Source organism: Lutra lutra, chromosome 10, assembly GCF_902655055.1.
Source record: "Lutra lutra chromosome 10, mLutLut1.2, whole genome shotgun sequence".
Lineage (NCBI taxonomy): Eukaryota > Metazoa > Chordata > Mammalia > Carnivora > Mustelidae > Lutra > Lutra lutra.
Genome location: NC_062287.1, coordinates 74,197,110 through 74,213,950, shown reverse-complemented (window position 1 = coordinate 74,213,950; position 16,841 = coordinate 74,197,110). Strand labels below are relative to the sequence as shown.

Sequence of the window (16,841 nt, the reverse complement as noted above, 5' to 3'; positions counted from 1 at the left end):
AACAGGCTTTATAAAATTAACCTACTTTCATAACTACCACTCAGATCAAGATGTGGACTGTTCTCTTCACCCCCAACATCTCGTGCCTCTGTAATTTGGGTAGAGTTTTTCCTTCACCACCACCACCGCCGCCGCAATTCAACTCTCACTCAAAAATAACTAGAAATTCCGGAGAAAGTGCAAATTCAAGAAGTCACAGGCAATCCCAGAGGCGACGCCCAACATATTTCCTCAGGGAGTCAATGTCCACATTTCTGTGGGACACAAGTACTCCCACACTCTGACATGTTCTTTATTTAGCCCAGTCCTCTAAGAAAAAAACCAACAAAAAACAAAAACAAGCAAAAAACCTCTGAATGCATAGAAATTTCCAAAGTAGCTCCTGTCTTGCAGAAAAACAAGAGAGAAAGGAGGCTGGTATGGATGGGAGTGAGGGAAGAGAGCAGTGTCAGTTCTGCCCTCGCCCAGGCCTCTCTGGGAGACTGTGTCCCAAGCAGACCCTCATGTGGCTTCGTCGCAGCCAGTGGCCCCCACCAGTGGGAGGGACCCATCATGAAAAAGATCCCAGGCCACAGAAGCCAGTGGCACCACAGCTGACCAGTCCTTGCGCCGGTCAGTCCCACCTTGGGGACTGGCTATGAGGATGGCACCTCACTTTTCTGCTAGTAAAATGGGTTTGCTAGAACCAATCCCTCTGCCCACAAAGGAGCGCCGTGAGGGTGAGTGAAAGCATCCACGTGAATCCACTTTGGAGCAAACAGAAGGGAGCACGGTATCGGGAGACACACAGTCTCAGAGATATCCAGCCTCGGAGTTTTAAAGTAGGGGCTGAAAACTCCAGCACCTTGGGGTCTGGCAGGTATACTGAAGGGCGCAGCTGGCCAGGAGCAGCTGGGGCACGCTAGGACAAGGGCTCCCTGTCTCAAAGCGGCAGACACTTGGACACCTGTTGATTGTTGCCATGTGGAGAATCCAGGCTCAAGAAAGCAAAATTCTGATCTTTGAAAGAAATCAGAATCTCATTTTCATGTGAAATAATACAATTTTAAAAATTTGACATGGAATCAGGGGTGCCTGATTGGCTTAGTCGGTTAAGTGTCTGCCTTTGGCTCAGGTCATGATCCCAGGATCCTGGGATCGAGCCCCTCTTTGGGCTCCCTGCTTGGTGGGAGCCTGCTTCTCCCTTTCCCTGCTGATCCCCCTGATTGTACGCTCTATCAAATAAATTAAAAAAAATATTTAAAAACAAATAAAATTTGACATGAAACCTGGTTTAAAAGAAAAGTAATGCCATAAGCCAATGGACAAATATCACCATGAGGATGTGACCTTCAGACCAATAGTCCCAACCTCTGGTCAGGACATACTGGTCTTCCAGCCCGAGACTGTCAATGTTTGGTCCCACCCCATAACTCTGCAGAGATCAGCATGTACCCTGGACAGCGGCAGCTCACTGTGGCTAGAAGGGGACACACACTCCAGACTAAGAAGGACCAAATGAGTCCAACATCCTCTTTAAAAATAAATAAATAAATAAATAAATAAATAAATAAATAAAACAAAAAAAAAAAAAAAACAAACAAAAAACCAACAAAAAGCAGATTCTGAAATGAAAGCCCAGGAAGGAAATATGGTTTTACCAAGACCTTCATAGACAACAGTGAGGCTTCCCCATTCCTGTTTCTAGTTCCCCCATTGCCTGACCTCCTTTCTCTGCAGGTGGAGGCCAGGTCTAGTGAGAGGCGAGCACAGGCAGCGAGCACGTGATCAGGCCTCATCTCATGGACCTGGGGATCCTGCTCACCCCAGATGGCCCCCCTGGTCCTCAAGCCCAAGGCTCCCTGCTGGCAGGGGCCGCTGGAGGAGCCCATCGCTTACCTGCACATCCAGGTTTTTTCGAGAGGAGGCAGGTGTGTTGGCGTAGGAACTGATGGAGGAGCTGGTGTTGATGTCATCGGTGCTGAGGTTGTCTATGGTGTCACTGATCCCGCTGCTGACGGAGCTGCTGTCATCCCAGCTGCTGAGACAAACACATCCTGAGCACCAAAACCTCACGCTGGGTCAGCTCAGGCCAACAATACAGACAAGTGCATACCAGCCCCGAAGGTGCCTGCAGCGTAAAGCCCCAGACGAAGCTCTACTTGCCTCTCCAACACTCATCTCCAGGACACCGTCTATCCTTGCTGTTCTGGACTGGGAGCTGGGCGAAGTGGTGCAGACGGACCTTCCCCCACATGGAGGGTGGTTGGGCAGAGGTGGCTGAAGATGCTCCCTGCCTCCTCCCCCGTCCTCAAGTCCATCCTGGGAACTCTGCAGAAGCGAATGGCTACTTCCCAGACCCAGCGGCAGAGGATGAGCGGTGGGCTTGGGGACTATTGTTGGAGGCAGAGAGTGTCAAGAGCGGCACTCTCCCGGGGGGTCAGAAGGCAAACATGGGGTGCTCTAAGAAGGCTCTGGACTCCAATCCTGGAGTCAAATGCCAGGGGAAGAAAAGCCTCAGAAGTCAGCAGAAACCTGTCAATTCTATTAGCACTTCTAACTCTAATAGCATCCCAGGATACATCTAAAACACTTGATCTTAGCCAAAAGGCCGAGAAGCGATGGGATACATCTAAAACAGAGTCCATTTCCCAAACCACAAATCCACCAAGGCCACCCCCAGCCGCTCAAGTCCAGTCTCCAAGCAATGGTTCTTCTTTCTCCTCATCATCTCCCACTGCCACCAAGATTTTTAACCCATCTCCTGGTCCTACCACGTCTACCTGCCAAACGTCTCCCCACGTGCCCAGCCCTCCACCTCTTCTGCTGCCCCGCACTTCCAGCTGGTCTCAGCTCTGCCTGGGCGACCGCCAAGAAGCCACTGAGCCCCATGCCCCACTTCTCCCTAACAATCTGTTCTCCTCACAGCAGCCAGGACTATCTTTCTGAAACATGAATCACACCCTATGGGTCCACTGCTTAATACCCTCCATGGGCTTCTTAGGCACTTAAAGCCCAAACTTGAAGTGACAACGAGCCTCCGATCCAGCCTCCCTCTCCAGTCCTGCCTCGTGCCCGCCTCTTCATCCCTCCTGGTCCTCATCCCACGGGCTCTTGTCCCTTCTATGCCAACAGGGGTCTTGTGTTCAAGACTCTACATTTGTTGTCCCTCTTCCCAGACATGGGACTGGGACTCCCCTTGTCCCCATACCTACGATTCCCACCTCCCGCACCCCAACCAAGCCTGCTGCATTCTCTCCTGTTTGGTTGCAGGGTGGTGGGTATAGAGCAGGTACTCAGGAAATACTCGTGGACTTAAACTCGTGGGAGTGAGAAGTCGAGTAAACTACAAAGTAAGCTTCCAGTACAAATATAACCTGATCTACTTGATCGAGTGGAAAAGTAAGTACTCTTGTTCTCCTATTGTGCAGGTAGAGGCACCGAGGCTTAGAAAGGTAAGAAAGGTGGGGTGCCTGGGTGGCTCAGTGGGTTGGGCACCTGACTCTTGTGTGAGCTCAGGCTGCAGTCTTAGGGTCATGGGATCGAGCTCAGGGTCGGGCTCCACACTCAGAACAGAGTCAGCTTGAGACTATTTCCCCCTCTCCTCTGCTCTCCGCCCCACCTCACTCACGTGCATGCTCTCTCTCTAAAATAAGATCTTTATTTTTTTTAAAGATTTTATTTATTTATTTATTTGACAGAGAGAGAGAGAGACACAGGGAGAGCAGGAATGAAACCAGGGGAAGTGGGAGAGGGAGAGGCTTCCCACCAAGCAGGGAGCGCGATGCAGGGCTTGATCCCAGGATCCTGGAATCATGACCTGAGCTGAAGGCAGACACTTAACGACTGAGCCACCTGGGCGCCCCAAAATAAAATCTTTAAAAGAAAAAAGAAAGAAAGGCAGGCAAGGTTGCATTATACCAAACAGCCAGCAAAAGATGGACCAGGACCTGGATCCAGCCCTTCTGACTCCAGAACCACCTTCTTTACTGTGATGCCAAGTGGCTTTCTGCTATATCAGCTTTCAGCACGCACCAGAATGGCGGGACACGGCTCATGGTCTCAGGAGAAGCAGAGGCTTAGAAGGTCTTACCCACAGGCCGTGTCCACACTCCCACCTCCAGCGGCAGGCGTCAACCTCGCCCCTTGGTGAGCCACGTCCCCTCAACCTGCAGGCGCACAGCTCATGCTTATCCAACCCTTCAGGGCTGAACTCCACTCAGCGGACAGACAGGACAAACTCCGACAGCAAGTTGCCACCAGCTGTGGACTCTGAACTCAGCCTCCTCCCCCCAGCTCATTCTTTGACAAGTCATAACACCGAAGCCTCAGTTTCTTTATGGGGAACACGTGGATGACAGCCCGAGGCTGGCAACCATGTGGCTCTGCTGGAGGGAGCAGGACCTAACATATGAAAAAGGGCCCAGATCGGCTCTCAGGATGATTAAGAATAAATAAATAAATAAATAAATAAATAAATAAAAGACCACAGGAGTCTTTAATTGCATCTGCTCTCTGAGGTTAGCAGTTTAATATATCTACAACTTCCTATAATCCAGTGAAGAAGAAAGAGGATTGAAGGGAGGAGTGTGTCTGGCAGGGAGAAGGCGGGAAGTTAGTAACAGATGCCCATGAATGCAAGGCCCGGAGTTTTCGCTTTGAAATTGTACTCCCTCCTCCCGTATGGCCTTTCAACACCAAGCTGTTATGCCAGTGGGGCATGGGGCCCTTATTGGACACAAGCTGCTTCCCACATTGGTGCCCGGAGCATCTCAGAGCTACCCTGACTGAGCCGGCCCAGAGAGGGAGAAACCAGTGACTGCTGCCAGGGAAGGTGGGTGTGGGGACCCCAGGGATGAGGATGAAGGCGCAGGGACACCGAGGGCAGTCCGGGCTGAGCAAGAGTGGTCTTTGTGCCAGAAATCCTGTCTATGGAGAACCAGCCATGTCCCCTTCCCTTCTGGATCTTTTGGGATACTGGCAAGTCTGTCTGGATGTAAAAATCGGTTACTTCAAACTTGGCCTTTCCCCCAGATTCAGGGTGTAAGTGATCCCGAGCTACCAAGATCAGAGGAAGTGTGTTCCAACATGGGACTGGAAGGTGAAGTCGTTGGAGGAGATGCCTGTGATAACAATGCTGCCCCAACATGGGAACGTGGGCTAGACACTGGCTCTTCGGTGCCTCTCTTAGATTTTCACGGCATCCATAAACTTCTGAACAGACGTCAAGTGCTGGAATGATCTCTTTAACTTGGCCTAAGACAGCACTCCCCCAACCTGTATGACCACACAGGAGACACTGAGAAGAACCGAGCGGGACTCTGGAAGAGATGCAAACGGAGCCTGAACCTCCAGGGACCACTTCATCCTCACCTGCCCGAGAAGGCAGCGAGCAGCACAGAGGGAAGCAGAGCTGAGAGGAAGGATGGCACAGGAGCACCCCTATCCAGCCATACCTGAGGCCCTGGGAAGACAGAAGCAATCCCTGGGAGGCTCGAAGTGAGAATTAATAAATTCCTTTCTTTTGCTCAAAACTAGTTTCCTTCAGGTTCTGTCTCTTGGTATGCTCGTGTGACCGAATGGGGAACTGCCATTTGTTTGTAAAATGACTCCAGACATGTGGCTGAAGAGTCAGACAGGAAAAAATGTAGAAAGCATGCAGAAGCCATCCAGGCAGGAAGAACATTAGCTGCATCCCATCAAGTGGCAAAGGCAATTAGGTACAACCTTCACCCAGGGTACCAAAGTCCACTGACCCAGGTCTGGGTGAGCAATGTCGAAAGGGGTTACAGAAGCGGATTACAATGGAAATGTGAAAGGAACACAAAAGATCTGTGTTTGCGACATGGTGAAATGAGATTCCAGCTCAAGGGACACAGGGGACACAGCAGAGAGAAGTACAGTGTATCCAGCTCTGGCTCTGGAACAATCATTCTGGAGTACAACGTGACCATCCCTGCATCTTGCTCTTGATCCCGTACGATGGTTCAGAGCCCACTGGAGATGACAGACGTATTGCCCTTTCTTGGGAGTAAATTACTTTAAATCCTTGGGAAGGTTTAAAAAGAGGGGAGCTGAGGGAGTAAATCATAATATGAATAAAGTACAGGATGAAATCTTTGTGATGACTGGGTAATCTCTGTATATTTATAATACTTAAAATAATATGGGGCATATTAAAGAATGTAAATAAAAACAGTCCTCTGATTTCAGTTTTAAATGAGTCCTCCTTTCCAATTTGAGATTTTTAAGATGAAAGGTTTAAGGACTGGGAGTCAGCCTGTAAAAAAGAATTATAGAGTTTGAGAAAACCAAATTTATGACATTTTAACTTTATTTGGTTTGCAAGAGTTAAGTGCTTAGGAGATTTTGCTTGTTAGGCTGGTGAGTCTACCCTGTCAGATATTTGAAGAACTTGAGGAAACCAGGCATGTTAAACTTATGAACACAGTCTAAAATATTTAAGGAAACCTAATTATTCAAGTTTTCAAACAGTACTAATTGTCAAAACTCAATTTGTCCAATCTAAATTAACAAAGTACTAATCAGATAACAAGTGGGAATCATCTTAATTTATACAAAACCTCTTGATTTATAGAGGAGATTTATAAGAAAACCTAGGTTTAAAAATCAAAGCTTTAGTAAATCGAATGGTAAAACCTAATGAAGTCTAGGACATTCCTTTTGGACACAAAAGCACTCCTTAGACATTTAGAAAACTATTATGGCAGATTTTGTTTTGTGAATGAATGAAGGATTTTAGATGAATGACCAGAAGAACAAATTAACCCAAGAGAGGGGCACCTGGGTGACTCAGTGGGTTAAGCCTCTGCCTTCAGCTCAGTTATGATCTCGGGGTCCTGGGATCAAGCCCCACATCGGGCTCTCTGCTTGGTGGGGAGCCTGCTTCCCCCTCTCCCTCTGTCTGCCTCTCTGCCTACTTGTGATCTCTCTGTGTCAAATAAATAAATAAAATCTTTTAAAAAAAATTTAAAAAAAAGAACCCAAGAGAGCATACCTCCTCTCTCTACTAGTTTTCTCCACTCCAGTTCACCTTTGCTCTACATTGCAAGACTTCCAAATTTACTCCAAAAGGGCTCCCCCAAATCTCAGTGGAAACACTGTGTCCGATATTGTGGGAAGATGAGCAGAGCAGAGCAGAATCTCAGGCCCTTCTCCTGCCTCACGGGCTGTATTATATAGGAAATTCAGAGGAACATGGGATACAGAGCTTGGCTGATTTCCTCCTTTTTTTAAAAGCTTCAATACAGCATATCATGTTTATGCCCTATAAATTCTTTGGCAGAGGCAGCTAGAGAAATGGCAAGAAGATCCTTCCACTGATTGCTCTGAACCATCAGTACAAACACAAAGCATCACAGCCATATCAGGCACATCCCTTTTACTCTACTCAATGAAATGTTCCTCCCATTGGCAGTCACACAATGACACAAAAGGAGTGACAAGTGATCATATAGGAAAACAACCTTCAGGGGCGCCTGGGTGGCTCACTGGGTTAAGCCTCTGTCTTCAGCTCAGGTCATGGTCTCAGGGTCCTGGGATTGAGCTCCGCATCGGGCTCTCTGCTTGGCGGGAAGACTGCTTCCCTCTCTCTCTCTGCCTGCCTCTCTGCCTACTTATTCTCTCTCTCTCTCTCTCTGTGTGTGTGTGTGTGTGTGCGTTAAATAAATAAATAAAATCTTAAAAGAAAGAAAGAAAGAAAGAAAACAACCTCCAGTGGGTGGGTGGAAGGAACTCATCAAACACTTGCCCTTGTTCTTCAAGACTCTTAAACTCACTACTTTTGGATCCTAAGCCAGGGACCTTGGAGTCACATGTCCATCTTACCCAGTGAGTCAGCGCCCTCTATGGGTCAGGCATGGCACCAGGCCCTGTGAAAGCAGTGAGGACTCCCAGTTGTCCCTACCCCAGACAAGGAGGCCGGGGCATGTGACTGACGAACACAGAGCCCAGGCACAAATAAAAATGTAACACAGGGAGATGAGCAAAGAGAAACTGCACCAAGGAGAAACGGTGAGGGTTCCAGACATTTCTACAGACTTTGATACCTCCCCAAGCCACCAGTCAGGTGTCAGCCCAGGTAACAGCGAGAGTCTGCAGAATGCCAGATCCCAGGCCCACCAACAATCTCTGCTGTGCCAACATCTCCCTCGAGGCATAGAAATGGCAACAGCAAGGGGCCAGGAGAACAAGGCCCTGACGCTAGCCCTCCCCAGAACTACTACTTCCCGTTAGAGTTTGGACACCTCCTTCTCTCTCTAGGCCCCAGACTTCCGTAGAACAAGGAAGCTGGAAGCAGCCATCCCAGAGACTGCTTTCTACCTGACATCCTAGGAGTTTAAGCTCAGAGAAAAGTTGGTCCAGAGGCAAATGGGCACATGGAAGCTCCCCACCAGGTTCAGAGCATCTCCTCCCATTCAGTAGTAACTGCCCAACGGGTAACTGGACTTTCTAGTCTTTGGGTTCCTTCTTTGCTAATTTCACCCCTCAAAATATTTTTTAGGTGCACACAATCTTTTAAATACTTGGAATGGGTGCCCATATCTTATACACAGGAGACAATGAGCTAGCCCTGAGTAGAGACAGAGACAGCCTTTCCCATTTGACACAATCCCCACCTGCTCCTCTTCACGCACCTGGCTGGCCCTGCGATTTGAGTGTGCAGACCTTCCAATAAAGGTAATAATAAAAGTCACAATATAGAGTTTGCATTAGACCACACTATTTCTCCACAAAGGAATAGAATGCAATCTTACCTCTTATTTATAGCTACCACTTAAAGGGTTTACCAAAAGCCAGATACCGTACTAGGCGCATTACATGTATTATTCCACTCCCATTCTTCCCTTGGATGACACACAGGCTTAGGGCCTAGAGGTCATCAGGAGGGTGGGATTCAAACCAGACTCCATGCAACCTTCTAGTTCATCCAAAATTGAGCAAATATAGATCAGCTTGGAAATGTCTGCTAACCAGTCTTATCACCAGAGGACCTCCACCAGCTGACAGTAGCCACATGCATCAAGAGACCTCATTTTGACCAAAACCATAGCCTCAACTCTTTGTCTACTAAGCTCTTTTAAAAAAAAAAAAAAAAAAAAAAAAAAGATTTATTTATTTGACAGATAAGACTGAGAGAGAGAGAAAGCCCTAGCAGGGGGAACGGTAGACAGAGGGAGAAGCAGGCTCCCTGCTGAGCAGGGAGCCCAAAGCAGGGCTCAAACCTAGGACCATGACCTGAACTGAAGGCAGATGACCAGAACTGAGCCACCCAGGGGCCCCTGTCTACTACCTCTTGAAAGATGTGAAGAGAAAAGAGTCTCCAAAAGTGACCAGAAAATCCACTCAAAAATGGACAGACCCATAAAGCCAGGAGGATCCTGTTTCAGTCTTACAAGACATGCTGACATCACGGTGTCAGGAATTCAAATGCCACTGAGAAGGCTTGAAGCACAATTTTAACAGCCAAACAAACACAAGCTCTCTGCTATGAAGAACACAGGTGAAAGCATCATAAATTATTTCAGCTCCTCACACTCCCTGTTTTCAAACCCTGTTGTGGGGAGTGCGCATTCCACAGAACCAAGGAGAGAATCCTGCCTTCCCCCGTGCACCCCGTCCCCGAAAATTCACCTCTCATCTGGACACATTTTTAATATCAAGCTCTTCCAGGGAGTATCCAGAATGCAGCAGGAATTTGTAATGGCCCTGAACTCATGTGATTTCATACTTATAACTTCATCTCCCATGAAGCAAAAAAGCAAAACGGAATCCCAAGGTTAAAGGGATGATTAAATAGATTTTTCCACTAGGATTTACACACCCATGCGTGAGGAATCCTGCGTTTCAGCAAAAGACTCCCAACTGAGGGGAGACCAAAGGGTCCAGGCGGTCTTTACGATCTTCAGATGGACTCCCTGTGAGATAGTGTTGTTTACTCAAGGGAAAGACATGCTGACCAATGTTGTAAAAAAAAATAAAATAAACATCGATCATACTCATTCTCTGCTCGCTGATAAACCACAGCAAGTTAGCTGAGAGGAAGTGCTTGACTGTGGCAACTGCAATTCTCAAAGGGTCTCAGAAGCAGTCTTCACAAACAGCAGCTTCTAACCCGCTACCCCCAAACCCCAAAGCCTAGTCCACTGGGCGTCCTCAGGAGCCATCCGGGCCCCGCTCTCTGCCTCTCTCCCGGGGGCTGAACGTGTGCTACACAACCACGGAGGCTGTGTCCAGGCCTTACCTGCTTACTTTTCCAGTTCTGCCCCAGAATCACAGAGAGCTCATTTTCAGGGCCCTGTGCCCCCCATCAGACAGATGTATTGGGTTGCAAGAGCCCAGACTGGTGGAACTCGTTTTCTGGCTATTGTTCAAGGCAATTGTTCCCGTGAAACCCCAGGGCCCAAGCGGAATGAGATCCTTTGGTGTGGATGAGTGAGCAAAGCCCAACTGTAGGCTCAGCAGTAACCCCTGGGGAAGGGAAGGGGCTTGGCTACCTTCTTTCCCACCAGACAGGTATGTTAACTATTTCCCTCCCAGGGGTATCCTCAAGAGCATCACCTCCTCCAGCCACTGGGGGGGGGGGGGGTGTTAAGAAAATCCACCTTCAAAGAACGCAAGAGCACCCCCACTCAGAACCTCACCTTTCATTGTCTCTCTGGGAATGATAATAACTGAACAGCCAACTTTAAATAAAGTTCAAAGTTGTGGCAGACCTCATGCTAATTACCTGCATTATTTCAGTTAGTCCTCACACCTCCATGATGCAAATAACACTCACTGGTTGCTTACGTATGTGCCGGCCCTTCTACTTACATTTTCTCTGGTACCATGAGATAGGTACTCATACGATACCCATTTTAGAGGTAAGACAACCGAGGCCTGGAAACAAAGGCCCAAAGGTCATACAACTATGAAATGCTGAGGCTGGGGTTCAAACACAGACCCCAGGGTGTGCCACCAGCTTGTTTATTCATCTGACACACTTCACGCCGTGAACATCACATGTACTGTAAGGGCTTCAATGTTCTCCACAGTAAAAAAGAAAAAAAAAATAGAGTTACTCGAAAAAAGCCATAAGCAAACCTCTTCTCTCTAAATTTCACCCTTTGAGAGCAGCCTCTGTGGTTTGCAAAATGGCCCAGAACTAGAGTTTGAAATTAAGGGGAGACACAAATCCCCAGTGAATTTAGTCTCCTCTAGCAGTGGGCCAGGGGACCACAAAGCCAGGGAGGCTCCAGAGGGAGGCAGCACAACCCTGGAGAGAAAAGTAAAATAGATTTATTTGAACCTTGGTTCTAACAGTAACTTGGTCAGAGCGCCTCCCCCCCCCCCCCCCCCCCCCCCGCCACCCGCCCGCAGACCCAGTCCCCAGGAGAGCCAGTCTTCCTCTCCTGTAACACTGTGCTAACACCAGGCCCCGGGAGCCTCTGGTGGGGGCCCAACCAGATCTGCAGGCCCTGCGGAGATAACCAGAAGCCGGGGAGCCGGAGAGAACGGCAGGAAGGAGACACAGGCCCACACTACGGAACCCATGATAAAGTTCTAGGGCAAGAACTTGCTGCTTCTCACTGCCACAGCGTCCCAGGGGAGAGCAGCTCCTACAGACGGTGCCAGGTGCAAGGCCAACCATTTGGGGAGGAGAGAGCGAGAAACAAGAGCCCCATCAAGAGGGCTCCAAGGGGATTTAGCAGCATTCAGAATGCCAGGGGTTGAGTTTCACCCCACAGCACCTTTGTCCCATTTTGGTAACTCATTCCTTTAACAAGTAGGTGGTCCCCTGAGTAAGCGTGAAATTCCTCCCTTTGGCTCCAGGGGCTTGGTCGGCTTGGTAGGGCTGGAAAGCCCAGAGGGAGGCCTTATGGCCTCATTGTTACAGTAGGCACCGGAGCGTCTGCTGACCTCAACTACACAAAACCCTCGCTCCTCCAGAGAAGGCTGCTGACACTTGGTCCACTGCCAGGAAGCTTTGGCCAAAAGATCTCAACAAACCCATCCTGCTGGTCTCTTTACCGGAAGACATGTGTACCCTGAGCATGAACAGAAAATTCAACATGTCACACAGAACTAAGGCAAATCACAGCAAACACACAGGTGACAGCTTTAACAGCGAAAGCCAGGCACCTGGGTAGGTACTGAACACACGTTACTCCACACACTCCTCTCTATTACCCTACAAAGCACAAACTATCAACGAGGCTTCCCGAGGCTAGGCAGTCCGCCCAAGGTGCCAGAGCTAATAAACGGAACGGGACTAGAACCTAGATCTGCCCGATTCTAAAACTCAAGCTCTTCCTAACCACATTAATCCAACCTAAGCACAGAGGGAAAGATATTTTTTTTTAAATATTTTATTTACTTATTAGAGAGGGAGAGGGGCATGAAGGGCAGAGGCAGAAACAAACTCCCTGCTGAACAGGGAGCCCGCCCCAGGGCTGGATCCCAGGACCCTGGGGTCATGCTCTGAGACAAAGACAGACACAACCCACTGAGCCATCCAGGTGCCCCAGAAAGAATACTTTTAAGTAGATCCCAGTCATATAAGAACTTAGAACTCCCACATGTTATCCAAAAAGCCCAGGACACTTTTTAATGCCATCAAATTATTCCTGAAAGATCTCCAAGTAGGTAAGGAAAGGGGGATAGAGAGGCAAATTCCAGGCAGGGCATTGATGGCTGCCTTAGGTCTGAAGTAGGTGGACGGGGATGTAGAATCCCACCGTTCCCATTACCCCCCCCCAACACACACACACTCAGTTCCCAATATGTCCTAGAGGTCTGGGAACCTGAAAGCACAGAACAGAACTACATTGGACTTGGAGCAGGTCAGAGAGGTGGCTGTCCCCCAAAACTAATCCAGCCTCATTTTGCAGTTTATCAGGGGCCAATCCTTAAAAGCCACCCCTTCTGGGGCAAAGGGGAAGGAAAGAGAACTCAGGTCAAGAAACAACCCCTTGGGGGGCCTGGCTGGCTCAGTCAGAAGAGCATATGACTCTTGATCTCAGGGTCATGAGTTGGAGCCCCACATTGGGTATAGAGATTACTGAAAATATAAACAAACTAAAAAAAAAAACAACACAAAACAAAACCCACAAAACCAGAAACAACCACTCAAAATCAGCTCTGCAACCCAAAAGCAGTTCAGCCCTAGCTAATTAGCCAACCCCAGCACACATGTGAGCAGCTGGGGCCAAACTTCGGTCAGCATTAACATGCCGGGTGTACAACCTCTCCCTCCAGGACTCAATAAATCCAGCCTCTCAGGCGGCGGCCCCAGAGCTCCAGGGCACGGTCCCAGCAGCCCAAGGCCAGCTCCAAGGCCATCAGCTGTCCCAGATTTGACTTCCACTTGGGCTCCTGCCTGCTGAATCAGGTATAATACAGCACAAATCCAGTCACAGATCCATCCACCAGCCTGGAAGCCTCAAAAAATGATCAGAGAACTCCAGGTAGGTCCTGCTGCAAAGCAGAGTTAAGAGACCCTCCCCCACCCCCTTCTCAGAAATAAGTAGAATCTGAAATGCCCAGGCAGGCCATGCTTGCCAGTACCCCGTGCATTTCAGTGAGCCCTCTGCACCAGAAAGTGCCCTTCCTCCAGCTGGACCCATGTTTAAACTGTGAATCAAGCCATTCTGAGCCATCTGCCAAGCCCAGCACAGAAGGCACAGTGGTGGGTAAACCTAGGTTCCCATGTCGGCTTTGCCTCTTCATAGCTGTGTGACCTTGAGCTAGTTATTTAACCTCCCTTAGTTCCCATTGCCTCACCTCCAAATTGAGAATAATATTGCTAGCTTTGCAAAGAACATGAAATGTGACAATGTCTGTTAGATGCTTGGCTAGCAGTAGGTGATAATGTACATTGTTTTCTCTTCCCCCTGTCTGACTTGAAAATAGAAATGTTTCTCTTTGGGCAGCTTTATAGCAGCCCGGGCTAACAAGAAAAGAACTCATACTTATATCTCCCATGCTATCTCTCCTGGAGCCCAGTTTCCAGAAAAAAAAAAAAAAAACAAAAAAAAACAAAAAACAAAAACCCACCCAGTAATTTGCAGTATTAGTAAACACAACCGCAAGTTCACCCGGCTTCTTAGATTCCAAACAAAACCTCCAACTGCAAGTCATTTTCATCAGGGCCCTCCAAATCACTAGCAGCCCTTGCCGGGGCCCACACTGCTTCTCTCCAGCTCTCTCCTCCCCCAGACTGAAAGGTCTTCCCCGCAAAAGCCTGGAATAAGGATCAAAGACAGCTGGGTGATCAATACCCAGTTTTTCAGTCTCAACAGCCTAATTTGATAAGATGGTCTGGGAAAGATGGACAGTATTACCCAAATGTCCAGGTGGACCAAGGACATTTGGGTAAGGCTCTGGCTTCCTCCAGATGATAGCTCTGGCAGCTCTGGTTAGAGCGAAAGGAGCTGGGGGTCGCAGGGTAAAGGATGCTGAATTCCTGACCAGTGGCTCCCCCACCACAGAGCCCACAGGGGATTTTGGCAGCTGCACCACCGGTTGCTAGCACCGCCGGCTTTCCAGTATCATCGGCGGACAGGCAAGGCAGGACACACAGCACACCCCGCCCCAGACCCAGAAATTTTAAGAAATCATCCTACCTGGTAAGGTTTCCGGGCCAGAGCATTTCACTACATTGTGGTCCTTAGAGAAAGCGGACAAAGAAGCCAAAAGAATCTCTCGGTGGCCACTGGTCAGCCAGGCAGGCAAGCCAGCCCACGTTGGGCCAGGGAATCCCGGGCACCCAGCAACTCGGCAGCTAAAGGACCAGTCAGACGGGGATCACTCTTCCCCAGCCCAGGAAAGAAATCTGATCCACCAACAAAATTAACCCCTTAAGTGCTGAAGGAGCGAGAGGTCAGGCCGGAAAGCTAGTAGTATCAAGTCAGCTGTGAAAAGTTTCAGCGAACCAAAAGCGAACACCAAACTCTGAAACCATTACCGTAAAGCATCTAGTAGGAGGGCCCTCACTATGGTCCCGGGCGTATCTGCAACAATGGGTCAAGCTGAATAAAATCTAAATGTGAAAAAAAAAAAAAAAAAAAAAAAAAAAAAAAACCCAAAACAAAAAACCCCCAACATTTTAAATCCCCATGGACTGTGCCAAAATGTTGGAAAACGTCCTTTCAGCCAAAAGTGTTACTATTAACAATGACACACACAATAAATCACTGATGATAACATATCTTAGCTTATTCCATTGACAACTGAAAGCAAGGCATTTGATTGAAATGCTTAGCCTGCAGAGATAACTTCGGAACCCGAAAGGGAAAAGATATCTATCTGTACAATGAACAATGACGCACATAATTTCTGGTGATGTCAATTTTGATACAGTGCCAACAAAAATATACATTAATTCCTGATGCTATTTTTTTTTTTAAAGGAAGTTCACTCTATGCATCGCTACTTTAAACATTACGGTACAAAGGCTGGGAGGGGAGGTGGGCCAGCAGAGAGTCCCAGTTTTGGGATGGGAAGGGGTTGCACCGACTAATCCCTATTAAAACCTGTAATCAAGGAATTCAGAAGGAACTATGTAAACAGATGCTGTGAACAATGAACAACTGTTTTACTCTTGAAAATTCAAAAGCAAAATTATGTTATAGCCACAAGCTTTTATTTTAAAATGAAGAAGGATTAAGATGCTCTCCAAAACCCCAACTCCCTCTCCAAAAATCCTACCAGTTGGCTCCTGGCAACTTTCAAAGACTTTCTCTGAGAAAGGTCCCCCTCCTCACCCCGCCCTGGGCTGCCTCTCCAGAAGGATAGGGGTGTAGGGGGTTGTGTGTGTTCGGGAGCTGGGGGTGGGGTGGGGGAGGAAATAATAACTGGCTCCAAGCAGGGTCTTGTGTGGTCAGAGTTTGCTCAGCAAATAGAAGCCTTTCAAGGGGGGAATAAAGAGCCAGTCCTCCCCCAACCAAGAAGGAGGGAATAAAAGTTCAGCTCAGAGAGGAAATGGGGTCTAGTGGGGCTTCCCAGGTGAATGTAAAGGCAAACGTGTCCAGGAGCAGAGATTGTAATCTTGCAGGAGTTCCAACTGAAGTTAATCATTCACCTCTCATCCCTCAGGGCCTTCCCCCACTTGAAAAAATGCTGCCAGCATCTGCAATGGGGAGTGGGAGGCAGAGGCCAAGGGGTGGGGGAAGGGTGAATTTGGGGAGGCGGTGTGGCTCAGATTTATTGAGACAAAAAGTCAGGATGGATCCAAGCTCTGTCTGACAAAGATGGTTTTAAACTGTTCTGCATACCTTCTGCACTGTCCCTGGAACTGAATGTATCTCTCTACCATGACTTGAGACTCTGGCTGACCTCTGGGTTAATTTGGGTAGAATGGGATGGTGACTATATACATGCAGACCTATAGATTTGGATATGTATATATACATATATGTAGCATATATACACATGTTGTGTATAGACGCACATATACATACAAAAAATTTCCACCATTTACTATACTTGTTCCTTGTCCTTGTTTTAGGCAAATTTAATATGTAAAAATCCAGAACAACCACCAACATAAATTAGGGCTGTATATCCATTCATTTAGTTACTCATTCAACTAACTGATATTTATTCAGCAGTTGGTGTATGACAAATCACTGTTCTAACTGCTGAGGATACAATAGTCAAAAAAATAGTCCAGAAATTCCCTAAATTAATGGAATTTACATTATAGTGGTAAAACAATAAAATAAATGAGACTAAATGTAAATTTTATAGTATATTAGGGATAAATGCTAAGAAGAAAAAATAATATAGGGAAGAGGATGTGATTGGGAGGAGAGGGAGGGAAGGTTGTGTGAAATTTTTCTTAGAGTGGTTGGGAAGGC

At 47.9% G+C, this 16,841-nt stretch overlaps 1 protein-coding gene across 12 annotated transcripts in view; it reads right to left on the bottom strand.

Moving 5' to 3' along the window:
• The window catches only part of NAV2 (neuron navigator 2), a 398,868-nt gene that overhangs the window by 77,234 nt on the left and 304,793 nt on the right, over window positions 1-16,841 (bottom strand). For 8 of the 12 annotated variants that reach the window (XM_047690357.1, XM_047690360.1, XM_047690361.1 and 5 more), the window contains one exon: window positions 1,879-2,020. In XM_047690357.1, coding sequence (XP_047546313.1) covers window positions 1,879-2,020 — 142 coding nt within the window. The remainder of the gene's footprint in view (window positions 1-1,878; window positions 2,021-16,841) is intronic. The other 4 variants (XM_047690358.1, XM_047690362.1, XM_047690364.1 and 1 more) reach the window with 1 other exon arrangement.